The sequence below is a fragment of the Pongo abelii genome, chromosome 9, assembly GCF_028885655.2.
Source record: "Pongo abelii isolate AG06213 chromosome 9, NHGRI_mPonAbe1-v2.0_pri, whole genome shotgun sequence".
In the NCBI taxonomy this organism is placed as follows: Eukaryota; Metazoa; Chordata; class Mammalia; order Primates; family Hominidae; genus Pongo; species Pongo abelii.
In genome coordinates this window covers 121529842-121551186 of record NC_071994.2, presented here as the reverse complement: position 1 = coordinate 121551186, position 21345 = coordinate 121529842, and the positions used below count along the sequence as shown (strand labels likewise).

At 44.6% G+C, this 21345-nt stretch overlaps 1 protein-coding gene across 1 annotated transcript; it reads right to left on the bottom strand.

Annotated features, from left to right (window-relative positions):
- Nucleotides 1-9098: 9098 nt before the first annotated feature.
- On the bottom strand, nucleotides 9099-20591 carry LOC100440004 (T-cell surface glycoprotein CD3 epsilon chain). The gene is made up of 9 exons (XM_002822548.4): nucleotides 20470-20591; nucleotides 20245-20352; nucleotides 17931-17951; nucleotides 16812-16826; nucleotides 13078-13095; nucleotides 12409-12630; nucleotides 11370-11537; nucleotides 10749-10795; nucleotides 9099-9796 (listed from the first exon to the last, which is right to left on the bottom strand). Exons 2-9 carry the CDS (start codon nucleotides 20291-20293, stop codon nucleotides 9740-9742), a joined length of 597 nt encoding a protein of 198 aa, XP_002822594.1. The 5' UTR covers nucleotides 20294-20352; nucleotides 20470-20591; the 3' UTR covers nucleotides 9099-9739.
- Nucleotides 20592-21345: the final 754 nt, after the last annotated feature.

Genomic DNA, 21345 nt, shown 5'->3' with positions numbered 1-21345 from the left:
GCAGTGGCGCAATCTCAGCTCACTGCAACCTCCGCCCTCCAAGTTCAAGCGATTCTCCTGCCTCAGCCTCCCGAGTAGCTGGGATTACAGGCACCTGCCACCGCACCTGGCTAATTTTTTGTATTTTTAGTAGAGACGGTGTTTCACCATCTTCGCCAGGCTGGTCTTGAACTCCTGACCTCGTGATCCACCCGCCTCAGCCTCCCAAAGTGCTGGGATTACAGGCCTGAGCCACCATGCCTGGCCATGAGTAGGTTCTTTAGTGGTGATTTGTGAGATTTTGGTGCACCCATCACCTGAGCAGTATACACTGTACCCAATTTGTGCTCTTTTATCCCCAACGCTGAGTCCCCAAAGTCCATTGTGTCATTCTTATGCCTTCGCATCCTCATAGCTTAGCTCTCACTTATGAGTGAGAACATGTGATGTTTGGTTTTCCATTCCTGAGTTACTTCACTTAGAATAATAGTCTCCAATCTCATGTAGGTCTCTGTGAATGCCATTAATTCATAATTCATTCCTTTTTAAGGCTGAGTAGTATTCCATCATATATATATATACACGCACACACCCATATATATATATATATACTCATACACCCCACAGTTTCTTTATCCACTTGTTAATTGATGGGCATTTGGGTTGCCTCCATATTTTTGCAAATGCAAATTGTGCGGCTATAAACATGTGTGTGCAACTATCTTTTTTATATAATGACTTCTTTTCCTCTGGGTAGATACCCAGTAGAGGGATTGCTGGATCAAATGGCAGTTCTACTTTTAGTTCTATAAGGAATCTCCACGCTGTTTTCCATAGTGGTTGTACTAGTTTACATTCCCATCATCTGTGTAGAAGTGTTCCCTGTTCACCACATCCACGCCAACATCTATTATTTTTTTGATTTTTTGATTATGGTCATTCTTGCAAGAGTAAGGTGGTATAGCATTGTGGTTTTGCATGCATTTCTCAGGGCTAGAAATTCTTAGCTAAAGAGGGAATTAAGAGACCTGTTGTTCTGGTCAGCTTTAAATTTGGGAGGAGGAACATGGGATTAGGGTAAATAGAACCCCTGAGTCCATGGCCTGTTGAGTGAACAGGGTGGGATGATGCAGTGATACTTACACTGCAATGTTGGAATTGTCTCTGAGTTATCAGGGTTTCCCTGGCTTCTCAGCATCACCTCCAATTCTTCCATTTTGAGATATTCTTAAACAAAACAAGTGCTCAGGGTTAAACAGCTGGAGAACTCATTGGAAAAAGTTGCGAAATATTTTTGTCATTATATCTAGTTGCTTGTACTTTACAGGACCAGGGAATGGGCAAATGCCAGGGGGGCAGATCTCTGTCTCCTAATCATGTCCCAGCTCTGGGATGGGGCCAAGACTTGTACCAGGGATGTCTGAAGGAACTAAGAGTCGACATATCTGAAAAGGGACTCTTGGTTTTTAGACAGCTTCCCTTTCTGAATAATCTATAGCTATGGGTTCGCCCAGTAAAGAAAGCTCTTACCTTTTCTCATTCCACACCAAACTTTTTCTCTTATACCCTACTGCCAACGAAAGTATCTTTGCCTAGGATGAGGTTGATTTTAGCTGGCTGTTCCTAGACATCAATCCAAGCCAAAGAGTTGGAGGAATAGCAAGTTCCTTTGAGTAGGGACGCTGTGCTTGCAAGTTTTTAGTATGTTCATTTTGATTATTTTTCTATCTATGTTAGTAATATCTGGATTTCCCACTGGTATCTTATTGGCCTTCTCTGAAATTTCCATCAGCATCATCTTCAAGGTCAGTTCATGTCAACATTTATTGAGGACATATTATGAACTAGGCTGTGAACTATGTAGGAGCTGTTATATCAAAGAAAAATACAGATTCTGTCCTCATATCTAGTAGTGAAAAAATTCATCCATCTATCATCTATTCATCCACTCATCCACCCATCATCCATCCATCCATTCACCCACCCACCCATCCATTTATCATCCATCCTTTCATTAAACATACAGATACATCTAATATGATGGTAGGAATATGACAGAGTTATAGAGTTATAGAGTTGTTTGGTACCAAGGAGTAGCGGCTTTAACCTCATCTGGGAGGAATTTTGAAAGCTTCCTGGAGAAAATCATCATCTGTTTAGTTTTGATGCATGAATAGAAGTCATGTGAGAAGTGGAGGCAAGGTGAGTCATGCCGCAGCTCGAGGCTTGGATCCACAACATCACCCATGGATCAGGGATCGGCTGGCCACTTGAGGCCTTCTAGACTTTGTCTAGGAATGAGCTCAATGTCTCCCAGGCCCGGCACCACGCGCTGCCCTTCACCAAGGTCTTTGCCACCTGCTGCCCTTTGCATGTGCAGGAGGTGTGCGGTGGCGCACTGCAGCTGCAGGGCTACTGGCCCGTGTACTCTGAGGACCAGCAGCTTGACCTCGCCCTGGATCTGGTGCTGTCACAAGGCCCAAACCACTGCAGCTGGGCGTCGTCTGACTTCGGAAACTCTGGGCCTTAGAGGAGGCCCCAAGTTGTGGTCGCCAGGCCTAGGAGGTGACTGCACTGTGGAGAGGGAGCTGGGGTGCACGGGGAAGCAGGTCCCTACTATTAACCAGGAGTTTGGGGTCCTTCCCTGAAGCAGGCAAGAACCGCGCTTTTCTTTCTCTCCTGATTCTTGGTTTTCCTTTGAGTCATCTGGAGCTGCCTTCTCATCAGGTGCACTCGTCATGGGAAGCAACTCTTGCCTCTACCTCCTCTGGGCACAGGGAGTAAGTTCTGCTAAATTAAATTAAATGTGTTCCAGGCTGGATGCGGTGGCTCACGCCTGTAATCCCAGCACTTTGGGAGGCTGAGGTGGGCAGATCATCTGAGGTTGGGAGTTCGAGAGCAGCCTGGCCAACATGGTGAAACCCTGCCTCTAGTAAAAATACAAAAATTAGCTGGGCATGGTGGCGGGTGCCTGCAGTCCTAGCTACTTGGGAGGCTGAGGAGGGAGAATCACTTGAACCCAGGAGGTGGAGGTTGCAATGAGCCGAGACTGTGCCACTGCACTCCTCCAGCCTGGGTGACAGAGCAAGACCATGTCAAAAAAAAAAAAAAAAGAAATTTGTTCCAAAATGCTGCAGTTCAGTGAACTGCAACCTCCTTTTTTCTCTTCTTCTTCTTCTCTTTTTTTATTGTGTGATTCCATTTATTTAAAGTTGAAAAACCAGAAAAACTAGTCTATGGTGATAGAGGTCAGAATAGGGGATACTTTGTAGGGAGGATTTGACTGGGATGTAACCCCATTTAATATGTAAACAAACTACAACCTGACCTGAGAGCATATTTTTGTAAGAAGAAAGGAAGTCTCCTCCAACCATAGCAGCCAGCTTTCAGCCAGGGGCAGACTGCAGACTGCAGACTGATCAGATGTGTCTAAATTAGGCAAAGGGTGACCTGTAACTGATCAGGCTATATTCAATGCCACTCTTCCTTTTTCTGTTTATAAACACTGCTTGTCCACTGTTGCTGGGTGGAGGTCTCTGAGACGTCTCTAATATAGCTCTCTCATTTAATGGAGTGAGTTTAAATCAGGTCTTTTTGTAGTGAACTGTGGCCCTAATCACTATCATCTCCTGAACCAAGACTGACCAGCTGGACTCAAATGCTACTGAACTATCTTTATTGCACAGACTTTGAGTTGTTTGATTTTGACTAGTTGTTTGTGGAAACTGCTGATAAGGAGTGTACTTCAGTTTCTTGGCATTGTCCACTCATAGTCATCATAATAGTCTCCCTGGCCAGGCGCAGTGGCTCACACCTGTAATTCCAGCACTTTGGGAGGCCGAGGCAGGCAGATCACTTGAGGACTAGAGTTCAAGATCAGATTGGCCAACATGATGAAACCCCATCTCTACTAAAAATACAAAAATTAGCTGGTTGTGGTGGCGGGTGCCTGTAATCCCAGCTACTTAGGAGGTTGAGGCAGGAGAATTGCTTGAACCCAGGAGGTGGAGGTTGCAGGGAGCCAAGATTGTGCCACTGCACTCCAGCCTGGGTGACAGAGTGAGACTCCATCTTAAAAATTAAAAAAAAAAAAACAATAATTGTCTCTCTGATGTGTTGCTTCCCCTGGGAAGTCTTAAGTGCTCCTATGCAGCCATTCTTTATACATCAAATGGTCTATTAGGGTTAGAATAACAAAAACATGAAGAAAGCATAAAGAATCATCCAACTAAGATGGAGTTGTGAACTGTGAATTCAATATTGAAACAAAACAAGTCCATTATGATGGTGACAGAAAATGGGGTCAGGGGCCAAGGTTCCGGTCAATCTCTCAAAATTGAGACGCTGACCAAAAGGCAGAAATGTTTAAATTAAATTTGGCCCAAAGCTGCTGGCATATCTGTTGAACTGCAACCTAACTTAGTATTTAAGTAAACTGCCTCCCAACTGAGACTATATTCTTGTAACAAACAGTTGAATCTCAGCAAGTCACAGCCACTGTGCTTTAACCAGTCACAGGCTGATCAGACCACGTCCATATAAGGCAAATACTGAACTGTACCCCATCAAACTGTTTCTGTGTGTTACTTCTGATAAATTTGGCCTGCCCATGTTGCTGGGTGGAGCACTCTGAACCTTTACTGGTTCAGGATGCTGCCCGATTCATAAATTTTCTTTGCTCAAATAAAGTCTGCTTAACTAAAAAAAAAAAAAAAAAAAAAGAAAAAGAAAAAGAAAAGAAAAGTGGAGGCAAGGAAAGAACAGTCTAGGCAGAGAAGAAAGCATGAGCAAAGATGGGGAGAGACACCACGGAGGTGGAGAGCAGGGAGAATTTCAAGAGGTTTAGTTTTACTAGAGCATGAAGTTCAAGTTGCAGAGTGTTAGAAATAAGGGAGAGGTGGTAAGGGTCCAAAGGCAGAAGACCTGGAGTGTAAGACTAAGTAGGGGGTATGGGCTTTTTCTGTATGAGGTAATGCATCCTTGAAGAGCTTCAAGCAGGAAGTGATATGGCACATGTAATTCTGGAGGCAGAAACAGAGAGAAATCAGTTTGAAGAGCTATTTAGGGAGTGCCATTTGGATGTGGAAAATGAGGGTGCAGGAGGCATCCAGGCCAATTCCAGGGTTTCCAATCCCGTAGCACTGTGTGGATGGTGGTACCCTTCGCTGGGGAAGGACATGCAGGTTAAGGAGATGGTTTGAGGGATTGGGGGTGAGTGGGGAGTGGAATGGTGACTTCGGTTTTGAACATCTCCAATTTGAAATGTCTGTGAAGTCTGTGGGCTCCCAAATGGATACGTCCAGAATATGTCTAAAGCCTAAGAGGATATCTGATCTGGTCAGGTCTGGGGATAGAGATATGGGAAAGTAAGAAAAATAGGTGAAGTGTGAAGGGTATTGGAATGAGAACAGAACCTCGAGAAACACCAGTGTTTAAGGAGCAGGTGAAGGAGGAATTTCAAGAGAGGTAAGGAGGGGCAGAGGATGTCATGGAAGCCAAGGAAGTGAGCAGTCAATCTTTCACACACCTCCAAGAGGTCTGCTCTTGAAAGGCTCATGGAGTGCTTCTTTGATTTGGCAAGGAGGGCACTGTGATGTTTTTGAGAGTTTCTGGAGTGGTAGAGGAGGAAGCCTGACTGTAGAGGGCTGAGGATTGGAGGGAAATGAGGAAGTTGGCCTAGTAGACTTCTCTTTGGGACTTAAAAAGGCAGAGAGAGAAAGGGAAGTATCTGGGCAGGAGGCATGCAGAGTCAAGGGAGAGCTTATCTTAGCAGGGGAGAGATGTGAGCATGCAGTGGAGGGGAAAGATCAAGTTAAAGGGGACAGTTGGGTAATACTGGGGAGAGGGAGAGGTGATGTCATGAGACACTGGAGCAGAAGAAAGGGGAGGCTATCAAGGTTTTAGGTGAGTGGGAAAAGTACCATCCTTGGGGCAGGAACGGCAGGTGAGGAAGCAGGTGAGGGAGTAGGTAAGGGGTTGGCTGCAGGCCCCGCGGGCCTGTTCTCTGTTCTCCATGAAGCTGGAGTTGCCCTCAGCTGCTCACAGTGAGGAGAGCAGGGATTGGGTGGCCTTTTGACAGGAGCACTGAAAGTGTGGCCCAACCACTCAGGGGAGTGGAAGAGGGAGCCAGGAAGGGACAGAGATTGTCAGCCTCCCTGCTTTGATGTGGCCAGGCACAGCCAGGAACCACAAGGTCCTAGGATGTAGTTTGGGGACCTGCCATACTCACTGTATTTCCGCAAAGCAGAATCAGACATTTGTGGGAGAGTGTGCCAGAGGACCTGGGTTTAGGTTCCAGGGCCTTCACTTCCTTGCTGTGGGACCTTAAGGAAGTTACCTAGTATTGCTGAAAGTCAGTTTTCTCTTTTGCGAAACTGATAAAATAATACCTACTTTGCATGCTACATTAAGGAGTGAGTAAGTAAGTCACGGCTAGAACTTGAGAAAGGACCTGAGCATAGTATGTGTCCTCAAATAGCCACTTTCCTTCTTCTTTCCTTAAGTCGATTTGCTTCTCTAGCGCAGAGCTAGTTGCCTGGAAGTCTTTGTTCATAACCTTCTCTGCAATCTGGAGTGCCTTCTTCTTTTTTTTTTGAAGATGGAGTCTCTCTCTGTTGCCCAGGCTGGAGTGCAGTGGCACAATCTTGGCTTACCCACACAACCCCCGCCTCCCGGGTTCAAGCAATTCTCCTGCCTCAGCCTCCCAAGTAACTGGGACTACAGGCATATGCCACCATGCCCGGCCAATTTTTGTATTTTTAGTAGAAACGAGTTTTCACTATGTTGATCAGGCTGGTCTTGAACTCCTGACCTCATGATCCACCTGCCTTGGCCTCCCAAAGTGCTGAGATTACAGGTGTGAGCCACCGGCCTGGCCTGGAGTGCCTTCTTTTTCTCCAAGTTCTATTCATCCTTCCTTTCAAGGCCTAGATAAAGTCTTTCCTCCATGGAGCTTTCTCTGCCTCTGAACACCTGCAACACTGTCTGTAACACGCATGAGTGCTTAATCACATCATGTGTTCTTGTGTTGCTGTTTAACTTTTTGCATGTTTGACCGCTTTTATATAATTGCAAGCTCCTTGAAGACAAGAACTGTTTATTGATATCCTCTTAGCAGTTAGCATAGTGCTGATAGCCACATGAGTGATTAGAAAAGCACTCATTGAAGGAATGCATAAACAATTAAATACAGAGCTTTTAAGTCAGGACAATGAGAAACATTCTTTTTTTTTTTTTTTGAGACGGAGTTTTGCACTGTTGCCTGGGCTGGAGTGCAATGGCATGATCTCCACTTGCTGCAACTTCTGCCTCCTGGGTTCAAGTGATTCTTCTGCCTCAGCCTCCCAAATAGCTGGGATTATAGGCACCCACCACCATGCCTGGCTAATTTTTTGTATTTTTAGTAGAGACAGTGTTTCACTATGTTGGCCAGGCTGGTCTCGAACTCCTGACCTCATGATCCGCCTGCCTCAGCCTCCCATAGTGCTAGGATTACAGGCGTAAGCCACCTTGCCCGACACATTCTTTTTTAAAATTTTTATTTTTAAATTTTACTTTAAGTTCTGGGATGCATATGCAGAATGTGCAGGTTTGTTACATAGGTATACATGTGCCATGGTGATCTGCTGCACCTATCAACCCATCATCTAGGTTTTAAGCCCCTCATGCATTGGGTATTTGTCCTAATGCTCTTCCTGCCCTTGGCCCCCACACCCCCGACAGGCCCCGGTGTGTGACAACGGGGAACATTCTTTATGATCACAGTCAGTAATGAGTAGGTGCTCTGACCATTAGAATTGGCTGCTAGTTCCAGCTCTGCCCCACCCCATCTGTGACTTGGGCAATGACTTGACCTCTCTGAGCTTCAGTATTCTCGTTTGTAAAATGAGGATGACATCTAACTTCCTGTGTCAACATAAAGATTAAATGAGATAATGCAGGTAAAGTGCTACGTACAATTTCTGAAGCATGTATTGAGTAAATGCTCAATACATGTTAGCTGTTATTGCCTGTATTACACTGAGCCATGCCTCCCCTTGACAGGGCACAATCAAGTATACTTGGGACAAAACTGCCATCCAGCAGCTAGTGATGGACAACATCATGGAGGCATCTTCTGAGCCTAAGTGTTGATGCTTAGAGTGAAGGAAGTGACTCTTCAACAGCGAACAAAAACAAATAGAAGCTGTAGCTACAGCCCAAGGCTGAGGGGGAACAGTGTGTGGAGGCTGCTGGTCATGAACGGCCTTTTTAGTGGTGGTCGCACTCATAAATCAGCAGGGCGATTTCTTAGTGCGGAGAGGGAGAGAAGAGAGCCCGCTGGTTTGAGCTGGATTAGGACAGTTTCTGGATGCTCCAGCCCTCTCTCTCTGCAAGCAGAGTGTGCTGTGGGAGACTGAGAACAAAGCGCTCTCACACTGGCCTCCGCCCAGCTGCTGCTGTACCTCTCCCACCCTCACTCCCAGAAGCCATGCTTAGCAGTGCAGCCCACATCCTGCACTGCTTAACCACAGCCCGCGTCTGGCTGCAGGCTGCTGTCTCAGGGTGGGGGTGTGCCTGCTTGAGACACCTCCCTCCTTCACTTCCCCAGCCCTGGCTCGCAGCTTTTCCTGGCAGCTTGTGGAAATCTGTGTCCCATCCCCAAGCCCGGCTTCCACCGCCACCGTCCTCTTCCGTACCTTCATCTGTCTTTCAAGGCCTGTTTCTGTCTTGCTCATTTTCTACCAACCACTCCATCAGGGACCCATCAGTCTTTCTCTGCCACGTTTGATGTTTTCCTCCAAGAGAAGTTGGTGAAACTTTCTTTCTTTCTCTCCCTCCCATCCTCTTTCTTTCTTCCCTTCCTCAATCCCTCCCTTCTTTCCCTTTCCTTTTATTTTTCTTTCTCTCTCTCTTTTTCTTTTCTTTCCCCTCCCTTCACTCTCTCTCTCTCTTTTTTCTTATTCCCTTATGCCCTCTCTAAAGAGAGCTTCAGGTAACGGCCCTACCAGCTGTGGAAACAGAGAGTGCTCGCATCTGGGGTCATAGCTGAGAATTTAGTCAAAGGTAGTGAGAACCTGAATGGTCTTGGGAGTTAAGGCAGCCTCTGAGGGTCTCTCAGAAAACAGGGACAGCAACTCTTGCAGCCAAATACAATTTATTTTTTTCTCTCTCAGCTGAGGAGCAGAGCACATTTACGGAGATGCAAATGGCCATCCAGTGGCCTACAGTGGAGACGGGAGACGGAGTTGGGGGAGGGAGTAGGGGATTAGGGGGTTGGTAGGGAGTGTCGGGGGAGGGAGGAGCACAGGGCTGGCTCAGGGCCAGGATCTGTGAACAGGGCAGGGCCTCTGTCAACATTTACCCAGTCCATCCCCAGAGAGGGTTGCAAAAGGGGACGGCGATAGAAAAGTAGATGGAATAGTTTGGGATGGGGGACAACTTACATGCAAGAAAAGGAGGGAACTGAACGGAGAAGTTACATCCAAAGGGAAGGGAGTGAATAGCACAAATAAATAATCCTGGCAAGAGGGCAGGCCAGCTGTGAGGGTGTGACTACTGATGATGCTTCAAAGGAAGAGGAAGCAGCAATGTTTTAGGACTGGGTACCAGCAGAGAAGGCAGGAAGGAGGGAGCTGGGGATCAGGCTGGAGGGCGCGAGTTCACCATGAGGCGGAGGAATGATTCTCTCGTGGGGTCCAAGACTAGCCCAGGAAACAGGGAGTCGCAGGGGGACTGGAGAGGAGACCTGGGCCAGCGGGAGGCAGTGTTCTCCAGAGGATCAGATGCGTCTCTGATTCAGGCCAGAATACAGGTCCTGCTGGCCTTTCCGGATGGGCTGAGGGTGAAATAGAGAGGGGGTGGTCAGTGGTGCGGGAGGAAGTACCTCCTAAGAAAGGACACTGAAGATCTAGCTTTAGTGCGTGGGAAAAACTTTGGACTTGAAGTCAGGAGGCAGGCTGGAATTCTAATTTGGCATGGACGGTAGGAGACTTGAGCTGGTCACCTCCTTCCGTGAGCCTCAGCTTTCCCATCTCAAAAATAGGAACATAAAGACCCACCTTCCAGGGCTTCTGTCAGGGCTAAATAATTCACTTAAGCTAAAGTAAACACTACGTGCTTGGCTGGTGCTCAACAAATATTTGTTGAGTATATCCAGGTGTGATAGTGAAAATATTTAACAACTAGTAGTGCACACATACCAATCAACTAGAACAATCCTGGTGATCCTCTGCCATGCCAGGCATTAACTCTTTGTTACTCCAACTCAAGAGGCAACCTGGTAGGGGAGGGACTGGGATGTCTGGTCACGTGTGTATGTGTGTGTGTGTGTGTAAGGGTGGGTTGGGGTGAGCAAAGTTTGGGGCTATTTTCCAATGAAGTATTTTAATATTTCAATAACTTTTATATAATATTTATATAATTTTAATATTTCAATAACTCGCTATACTGGTGCATGCTGGTGGAATATCAGCCCTGAATTTATTGTGTTAGAATTTGCATATATGATATTCTCCATGGCTGTATCCCGGTCAATGAATAAGCCAGAGAAAGAGGAGTATGTCTTCCGCAAGCTTCCACCTCTCCATGATTGTGGAAGCCATGCAGCCTTTGAGACAGTCCTGTTTTACCATGAAGAAGGCAGAGGTGGCACATAGAGGGTTGTCATGGAAGCCCTGAGTGAGGGGCTTTGAGGCATCTGGCAGACAAGATGGGCCATCCCATCTGTTCCCTTCCCCTCTGGAGGAACATCCCCCCCAACATCCTGGCCCATTTCTATCCCACGTTACCTCATAGTCTGGGTTGGGAACAGGTGGTGGCCTCTCCTTGTTTTGTCCTGCGGAGGAAGGAGGGGAAACGTTTCATTCCCATGAGGGAACCAATCTTGCAGCACTGTCTGTGCCAGTGAGACCCAGATAGAGAATGGCAAACCCCATTGTTCTCTCCTCTACCACTCCCTTTTCTGTTCAGACATCCTTTCTCTTTTTTTTTTCTTTCGTTCATCTCTAAGGACCCTACACTCTTCTCATCATTTTGTGACTTTCCTCAGCTCAAGATCCTCCCATTGTTTCTCTCCATGGGGGAAGGGAAAGGAAAAGGCAGGAGCTAATATATCAAAGTCTCTCTTCCCACAGCTTAGGGGTGGAATCGGATGACTGCAGGCATTGACAGGCATGTGAGGAAGCCCATCATGTTCATAAACTTTTCTGCACTTTTCTAGGATGGGAAGGGGGGGAGTGATGTGAGATTTGAAACCCTCTGTTGAGATCTTGTCATCACAGTAATAGAAGCTGTGCATAGAAGCTCTAGAGAAGCTGTTCTGACCTAGCTGTGGACTTGCCACCCACCCTGGCCCAGGCTGGTCGTCCCCCTTGGCAGGAATCTCCACTGACTGGACTCCACAGCCTTACCCCTTTGCCTGCCGCCAGCACCCGCTCCTCGTGTCACAGGCTTGGCCTTGGCCTTTCGATTCTTGCTCCAGTAGTAAACCAGCAGCAGCAAGCCCCCAGTGATGCAGATGTCCACTATGACAATTGTGGCCACTGACATCACATCCATCTCCATGCAGTTCTCACACACTGTCGGGGGTGGGGTGGGGAGAGGGGAAATCACTAAGCAAGGAAAACACAAGGCGTTGGAGGTGAGGAGGGAGTGCACGAAGGCCATTCTCCCCTTACTACTCACACGCTTGCCAAGGCCAGAGCCACCCCTTCAATATGTTTAGAACAACATTGACAAGCAAAGAGTGGTGGCCATGGGTAGAGGCACTGGAGTCAAACAGCCCTGGGTTTGAGTCCCAGCTTTATTACTCACTAGCTGTGAGAAGCGTGAAATGTGTTTTCTACTCACTAACTGTGAGAAGCGTGAAATGTGTTTTCAACTCACAAACCCTCTGTTTCCTCATCCCTTTACTCATGGGAATAAAATTGTACTTAACCCATATGGTTGTTGAGAGGATTACATGAAAAAAATCCTTGATAAGTGTTGGGTACAGAGAGTGCTTGAGACTTAATAAGCACTCAATAAATGTTAAGTATTGTTATTATTTTATTATTATACCTTAGCTTATGCCATTTTACTATAGTGGCCTTGAGTCTTTTTTGCAAACCTTTCTGAAAAATTTATCTCTGGAGGTTCCATGTGCCACAACATGGCATGCTCATGTTGGTGTGCCATGAACCTGGGTGTGACGCAGTCCTGTCTCTTAGGGAGTTGCTATTTTAGATCTCGCACACACTGGGGTTACCCAGAGGCCTCATATTGGTGTTTAATCTATATTCCAGGAAACACTGATGCTGTGTGGTACCAGAGAGTCTCGGGATTGAGTGTGGGAGGAAGCGCAAAGACGCCTGGGCACTGTGAGCTGGGTTAGGGGAAATCATTGAGAATGCCCTTTTGAATGGTCCTCCCTAAAGAGCCAGTGGTGCCTGTTCTGGAGACCTGGATTACCTCTCGCCCTCAGGTAGAGATAAAAGCTCGCATCTTCTGGTTTGCTTCCTTTGGGGTAGCAGACATAATAACCACTTTGCTCCAATTCTGAAAATCCCGTCAGTGACAGGTGATCCTCATCACTTTCTATGTTTTTATCATTGTGTTGCCATAGTATTTCAGATCCAGGATACTGAGGGCATGTTAGTATTACTGTGGTTCCAGAGATGGAGACTTTATATGCTGGGGAGAAATAAGGGAAATTGGCAGAAGAAACCAGGACAATTTTAGAAAAGGCAAATTAGTGACAAAAGAACCACCCAAATGCAGGAAGTCATCTGTCATCTAGGTCTTAGATTTGCTTGTCAGAAGGGAGCTCTGCTGGCTAGAGGGTGTGGAAGAGGAGATATGTGGAATGAAGGGAACTAGAGAACCTTGAAGGGAACCAGAGAACCTTTTGAGAGGTGGCTTTAGGGTTTACGCAGGGACATGGAGACTTGGGAAGGGTAAGATGGATGTAAAGAAAAACCCACAGAAGTCCTTATTTGGAACCTTTCTAAAATGGGGTTGAGAATGCAATGCTGGGAAGATCTCAGTTCTTGGGGTTAATCTCTCTCAATCAGTTCCTTCTCATCTACCCACCAATCTGCATCCTCAGACAGGGCATAAATAAAAGACCAATAAACTCACGTGTCTGTGTAATACCACCTGAAAATGAAAAAAGGAAACAGCAGTAAGAAAATATCTTGGTTTAAGTTTAAATTGTAGGTAAAATTTTTCTAGTGGAATTACACACTCCCCAGAAGACTTCCCAAAGAGGGTCTCATCCACTTAGGAGCCCCGAGTCTTGGAGGTGAGGTTCATGCTTAGCCTATGAGATGTAGCTCATAGATATATTTATTAAGTAGCTCACAGATGTAACTCAGATACATTGGATTCAGAATATACCAGCATGAGCTCCTAGATCCAGATCTACTGAAGCTCAGAAAGCCTTAAAGTCCTAAAGCCGAAAAATTCCAGAGGTCTTCAAGCTTATCCTCTTACATTAGCCAGAACTGTATTACAGATAGATATGAATGACAAAAGAACCAACCAAATGCAGGACGTCATCTGTCATCCAGGTCTTAGATTTTCTTGTCAGAAGGGAGCGCTACTGGCCTTCTCAGAAATAAAGCTCTCCACACCACTGAATCACTGATTCATGGACTTACCTATTTCTTACAATTCAGAAATTCTTTCTCAGAACTGAGTCCCTCATAATAGAGAAGAAACATCTTTCTTCTTATTCCATATAATTTTCTCTCTATTTGCCTTTAAATAATGTGAAATACTCTACACGTTTTGAGGGAATGCTTCTTCCAATAAAAAGTGGCTTCACTTTACATTATATCTGAGCATAATCAGCTCTCAATTATTTTTGTTAGAGGGAGGCCCATTAGTGTGGACAATTGAAATCAACTAATAAACCAGTAATGCCATTCGTAGGTCCAGCCACATTTCCCACAGCAGCCATTTTTGCCCTGGGAGGTGGAGCTAGGAGTCCTTTCTTATTTCCTGGAAAACTTGTGGCTGGAACACTGGGTTCTGCTACAGCCTGGACATGACAGCTGGAAGAGAGGAGAGGCGGTGGTGCCGCTCTCAGGGACAGAGCTCTGGACTCAAGAGTCAGAAGCCCTGTGTTTGAATCCTAGATCTGCCCTAGTCTGTGTGACCAAGGGCAAGTCATTTAACTTTGCTGAACCTCAACTTCTTTATCAGGGAAATGGAGATAAAACACCAACCTCACAAAGTTTTTGCAAAAATTAAATGGATTATGAAGGTGAAAGTGGATGACACATAGCAGGTGCTCAAGAAAATGTTACTTCCTTTCCTCCTTTCCTTCTTGAGGTCCTGCTACTCCCAGAACAGAACTGAACTCTGACCCAGTTGCTCAGGCAGCCCTCTGACAGAGACTGCACAGAACATAAACAAATCATTCTCCAGGTTTTTCCACCTGCTTATAATTGGGAGCTGAGTATAAGGACAGTAGATAGTTTATATTATTTTAGTTTATAAATAATTTTTCAACACGGATGTTTCTTAGACATGTTAAATGAACTAGAAATCATAAATAAAGTACATAGACATTATACTCTGCTGGGTGTGTTTGTTTGAAAAAAATGTAAAGAAAATTGCTCACAACTTTTATTGGCACAAATTCAGTAGCAGAGCTTAGATTTAACTCATGCTCACACAAGGGTCTAGATGTCTATGCTTAGACAGAAATGTGCTCCACATATATTCATTGTGCACTATTCACAATAGCAAAGACATGGAATCAACCTAAATGCCTGTCAATGGTAGACTAGATAAAGAAAATGTGCTGCATATACACCATGGAATACTACGCAGCCATAAAAAAGAATGAGATCACATCCTTTGCAGGAACATGGATGGGACTGGAGGCCATTATCTTTAGCAAACTAACACAGTGACAGAAAACCAAATACCACATGTTCTAATTTAGAAGTGGGAGCTAAATGATGAGAACACATGAACACAGAGGGAAATGACACACACTGGGACCTCTCAGAAGGTGGAGGGTGGGAGGAGGGAGAGGATCAGGAAAAATAACTAATGGGTACTAGGCTTAATGCCTGGGTGATGAAATAATCTGTACAACAAACTCCCATGACACAAGTTTACCTATATAACAAACCTGCACATGTACCCCTGAATTTAAAATGAAAGTTAAGTTGAAAAAAAGATATGTGTGCTCACAAAGATGTTATACATATCCAGAGACAGTATTCATAATGGTTAAGAAAATGAAATTTGGTATCATATAAATCTGCAGTAAAATTTTTTATTTTTAAATTTCTATTTATTAATTTTTTCAGAGACAGGGTCTTTCTCTGCCACAGAGGCTGGAGTACAGTGGCACAATCTTTGCTCAATGCAGCCTCAACCTTCTGAGCTCAAGCGAGCCTCCTGCCTTGGCCTCCCAAAGTGTCGGGATTATAGGCATGAACCACAGCACTTGGCCTAAATCTGCATTTATATCTCCAGGACTGGACTGTTTATTTATTTTTGTTTATTTCATTTATTTTTGTATTTATTTGAGCCTTTGTTTCCTTAACTGTACAGTAGGGGTGTTAGAAGAATTAAATGAGGAAATTCAAGTAAAATATTTAGAGCAATGCCTAAAACATACATGCTCAGTAAACTTTAATGCTTATCATCTATAGTCAGCATGCTTTCCATGTATTAATAGCTAAAATTCACCTACTGCCTGTTTGTTTGTTTGTTTTGAGACAGAGTCTCGCTCTGTTGCCCAGGCTGGAGTGCAATGGCACAATCTCAGCTCACTGCAACCTCTGCCTCCCAGGTTCAAGCAATTCTCATGCCTCAGCCTCCTGAGTAGCTGAGATTACAGGCACCTGCCACTACACCTGGCTAATTTTTGTATTTTTAGTAGAGATGGAGTTTCACCTTGTTGGCCAGGCCGGTCTCAAACTCCTGATCTCAGGTGATCCTCCCACCTCGGCTTCCCAAAGTGCTGGGATTATGGGTGTGAGCCACCATGCCCGGCCCACCTACTGCTTTTTATGTCAGATAATGTTCTAAGTGCCTTAAATAAATTACTCATTTGGTCCTCATCATAACCCTACAAGTTAGGTAGCACTATTATTTCCATTATACCATGATGATGCTATGGCACAGAAAAGTTAGGTAAATTACTCAAACACACCCAGCTAGTAGAGAGTTGAGCCAAGATTCAAACATTCTGGTCTAGCTCAGTTAGACTCTCACCGTCATACTATACAGCTTTATCTCTTCTGCATAAAATATTTTTCTTCCCTAAAACATAAGCTTATCCTTTAAAATTCAGCTCAAGGATCACCTCCCCCAGGGAACCTTTCCCAACGACACTCGGTAGAGTTGACCACTCCCCTCTTTATACTTCATTTTAATCTGTATCTACCCATATTATAACATGCAACTCACTATATTTTCAATTATTTGTCTCTCACACAAGACCATCAGCTTCTTGAGGGGAGATAATTAGCAACGTGTTCATACGTTTGTTCATTTATTCATTCAAAAAATATTCATTGAGCACCTACTGTGTCCCAGACACTGGGCGAGGTAAATGAGACACTGTCTCTGTCTGCCTTCAAAGATTTCATGGCTTATACAAAAACACATGGTAGCTCCAATCCACACCCATATGTGTATGATCAGAAACACATATATGCACAGCTATAATCTGACATGACAGCTAGCAACAAATACAGGCATGTTTCATACAGATCCCATTGAAAGATACTTGTATTTTCCCTTTAATAGTTTTAGTTCTCAGTATTTGTTACTGTGATTGTACTCTGTGAGCATTTCATTCCACATTTGAAAACTTTTGCTAGATAGAGTGGAAATCCTCTTACCCATTTCTTCATTACCTGAAAAGGAAACAGTAAGAAGCCATTAGTAATGTTTCTATAGGCAATGAAGATCAGATCCTGCTCCCGTGGGTTGGGACTCTTCCCTCAACTCTTAGGAAACAATGGATCTTTCAATTCCTTCAGTGCATATAAAAAGCTGTTTTGGGCCTTACATCTTATCTGATGACTATTTACAAAAATGGCTCCTAAGGACACTACAAATTAGGCAGCACGGCGGAATCTAGGCTGGCATAGTGATTGCCTTTATTTTATTTTTGAGACAGTCTCTATCTGTCGCCCAGGCTAGAGTGCAGTGTTGTGATCTTGGCTCACTACAACCTCTGCCTCCCGGATTCAAGTGATTCTCCTGCCTCAGCCTGTCGAGTAGCTAGGACTACAGGCGTGCACCACCATGTCTGGCTAATTTTGGTATTTTTAGTAGAGACGGGGTTTCGTCATGTTGGCCAGGCTGATCTCGAACTCCTGGCCTCAAGTGATCGGCCCACCTCGGCCTCCCAAAGTGCTGGGATTACAGGTGTGAGCCATGGTGTCCAGCCATGGTTGCCATTAAATACAACATTGGTTCACTCAGTTTGGAAGAGCTGATTGAATAGAGGGGCTTCCAATGTTGGAACACTCCTGACTCTATTGCTGTGGTTGAGAGAGTAAGTTCACGCCAGGCACACTCATATGCATGTGCACTCGCATAAACACGTACACACGTATTCAGAGCGTTCAGACATGTGACTCTGAACACACATCCAAATGTTGCCCCAGCAGCTTATCCAGAGTAACTCTGTGCATGCATTCTGGCTATATCTCCGCAGAATCTCACATCAAATATGAAATGCAAATAAATGAAAACCGTTAGTGCTTTCAACTTCATTTAAGTTTCAATTTTTCTTTTGTATAGTTAAGACTCATTATTTCCTGCCTGTGTTGCTTCCCTCTTCTGGGCTAGAAATATCTCCAGACTTGTGAGGAAAGTCAAAGGGGTAGATGGCAGAAACTCCTTTCCCTGACATCTGTGGAAGTTCTGTGGGAGGCCTAAGAGAAAGCTCCACTCATAACTACAAAGAATGATGGGATGATTTCATAAAAAAGAAAGAAAGCATATCTCACCATCTTGCCCCCAAACGCCAACTAGAAAATAAATAAGAAAAAAAAAGTGTTAGTAAATGTTGTGGGTACCTGCATTCCTAAACAGAAAAAGGGCTGTGTTGCAGTATGACCACTGACGACATCTGATGTCCTTCCCTTCTGCTGCTGGGTCACAGCCATTTCTACACCCTAGAACAGTGGAACTTACTGCTGGTATTGACCAGGGGTTCCCAGGAAATTTGGGAGGAAATAGAGGAAGGAAGCATCTAGCATTAACTATGAGCCCACAGTTTTTGACAAGCAGGAGTCAGAAAAAGTTAGGACCATTTTTTGGACGACTAGAGACATAGCAAAAGAATTTTGCCCCCAAGCCTCCATTTTGAACATTGGTCTCTGTGGAAGAAAAACATGCTCTTGGTTGGGTATAAACACGGGGATTCTTGTTCCATCTCTGGCTCTGCTTTTCTGGTGGTTCAGTTTTTCCATTTGTTTTTTGCTTGAGACAGAGATGGAAATATTTGAAACCCTGATTACTCATCAACTAGGGCCTGTGTGTTGAAGAGCCGGACCACATTTCCACCGGGCCCTCCAGGATGCCCTCACTCAGCAATACCCTGGATTCATTACAATGATCAGTTTCCCTGGCATTGCCTGAAAGCCTTCTGTACACCTAGGCCTTTCTTTTACTGAAACCTCCACACAGGGGGAGACAGGATCCCCACTTTCCTATCCCCAGAGCAGATTGGGCACATTCCTATGATGCCAGATGTCTAGAGGTGATTGGGTCTTTGATACACTCTTATTTATTTATTTATTTATTTATTTATTTATTTATTTTTTTATTTATTTTGAGACACTCCAGGCTGGAGTGCAGTGGCTTGATCATAGCTTACTGCAGCCTCGACCTCCTGGGCTCAAGTGATCCTTCTGCCTCAGCCTCCCAAGTAGCTGGGACTATAGGTGTGTGCCACCATTCCTGGCTAATTTTTAATTTTTTGTAGAGATGGGGTTTCACTATGTTGCCCAGGCTGGTCTTGAACTCCTGAGCTCAAGTGATCTTCCCACTTTGGTCTCCCAAAATGCTGGGATTACAGGCGTGAGCCACTGCACCTGGCCCTCCCCCTCCTCCTCCTCCTTCTTCTTTTTTTTAAGGAAAAGCATACTTTATAATACAGGTCTCTAAGAAAATGCCTGGCCACTCCCTACAGGAGTCACATCCTGCCCCTCGATACTCAATATGTTCCTAGGACCAGTAGCAGATTAATAAACTTAAGAGCGTACTAGACATGCGGAATCTCCGTTTCCAGTCTGGGTCTTTTGAAACAGAAGCTGCATTTTTAACAAGATCCCCAGGTGATTTGTGTGCACATTCAAGACGTGAGAAACCCAAGATGAAGCAGGAAGTGGAGACATCATGGCTGTGGCTCTGAGACAGGAGCACCAGCTGTGACAGCATTTTCTAGGTCTTTGAAATAAAACCATCAAGAGCCATTTTGCCTCATGTGGTGCAGCCATTTAGAGTACAAACAGTCCTGGTCTCACAGATTGGCTTTAGCACTTACTATGTGGTTTAAAACAAGTTATTTAACTTTTTTGAGTATCAATTTCTTAATCTGTAAAGTAGAGAGGACTTATCAGTTTATATAGTCAAAATTAAAAAGAATTTTAAAAAGAGGATATAACACCTTCTTTCCCAGGTAGAAGTAGGATTAAACCAGTTAACACATCTAAATAATTTTTTCTTTACACAGTATCTGACACTCAATAAATGGCAACTTTTTTTGGTATTATTTATCTCATATGAGATATATAAATGCTCTTGATTATTTATCAATTCATAATCCATCTTGCTTCAAAAAAACGAAATAAACTGAAAGTTGTTGGTCCCTTGAAAAGGACTAAAAATTACGAGACGTTTTATGGTCTCGAAGATAGTGAATTGCTATATATGCCCTGTGCAGGGTTTGGGCACAACTATCTGGTCTCCTCAAAACAAGGAGTGGAGCTTAGCTCTTCTAGTCTCTTTTGGATTAGTTCTGGAGGGCTGGGTAAGTCGGAATGAGCTCATTCTTAGAGGTAGCGAGACATCTCTGCTCATAATAGCTATGATCACCCCAACTGCTCTTCTTTGCCTGCTCCCTGAACGCTCTCCCAGGCACCTGTGGCCTATCTTTTCCTTTAGTACCCAGCTCTAATCGCCCACCCTAACACAGCACAAACAGTTACTTACATCTGGTAAATGAGGCTCCTTGGTGCCACTAGGCAGTGCCAGGTAAGGCTGTAAGCCTTCCAGCGGTCTGGAGACACACCACCCTTTCCACTCCATCCTACTCACCTGATAAGAGGCAGAGGCCCAGAACTCTCCAGCGAGTGCCCGACTGCATCTTTCTTTCATGGGACAGTTACTTTACTAAGATGGCGGAGGCCAGCAGACTTACTACTTCTGGAAAAAAAGCAAAACAGATGACTTTTTCAAAACATCTGCTAGAGATAAGGACGCTGGGGCCATTGTTCCCAATGCTAGAATGAAAAAGGAGGGCTTTATAAGAGAGAGACTCACCATTTTCTGAAGCAGGCACCTGAGGCTGGGAGGGGAGGAGGGTTTCTGAACCCCACACAGGAAGTAGAGGGGCCTCTGGGCCTGCGGGTTTTACCTCACTTGGAAACGTTCAAGACAGAGGCCTCCACCTGGATTGGTTGAAGAAAGCTGGGTCTCACAGCCTTCCTAGAAGGCCAAACAAGAGGACTCTGACAAAACCTGGAGGGGCCATGAAAAATACATGACATTTAGCTGTCCAGACCATGTAGTAGGTTGGTACAAAAGTAACTGCAGTTTTTGCCACTAAAAGTAATGGTAATACAATATGCCTCCACATTGCGGGGTCCTCCTTCCCCTATAAGCTCTGACAGGAAGAGGGAGATGCACTGAACATTTGCTTTCTTTATGGCGGATCCGGCATGGAGCAGCAGGGTGCAGCCATCTTATTAACAAAACTTGTTGGCTTGAAAATACATGTTGACTTAAATCCATAAGATGCCATTTTTTTGCCTATAATCTTTACAAAAATATTTAAAAACACAAGACTCAATGTTGAACAGGGTAAAGAGTGATAGTGTCAAAGTCTGCTGGTATGAGTGTGAATTGATGTAACCTTTCTTTATGTTTAAGCGTGTGTTAATCAAATGCTTACTATATCCAAGCACTGTTCTAAGAGCTTTTCTGATATATCTTATTTAATCCTCAAAAAGACCCTGTAAGGTAAGTATTATTTTTTATTTTTATTTCCATTTTATACTTGAGCAAACTAAGGCTCAGGCAGGTTATCTAAGTTGCAGATTACAGAGCTGGGACTCTAGAAAATATTTTGATGAAATTCACTTATTTAATACATATTTTCTGTCTACTGTACTGTAATTATATGCTGGGTGCTAGTAA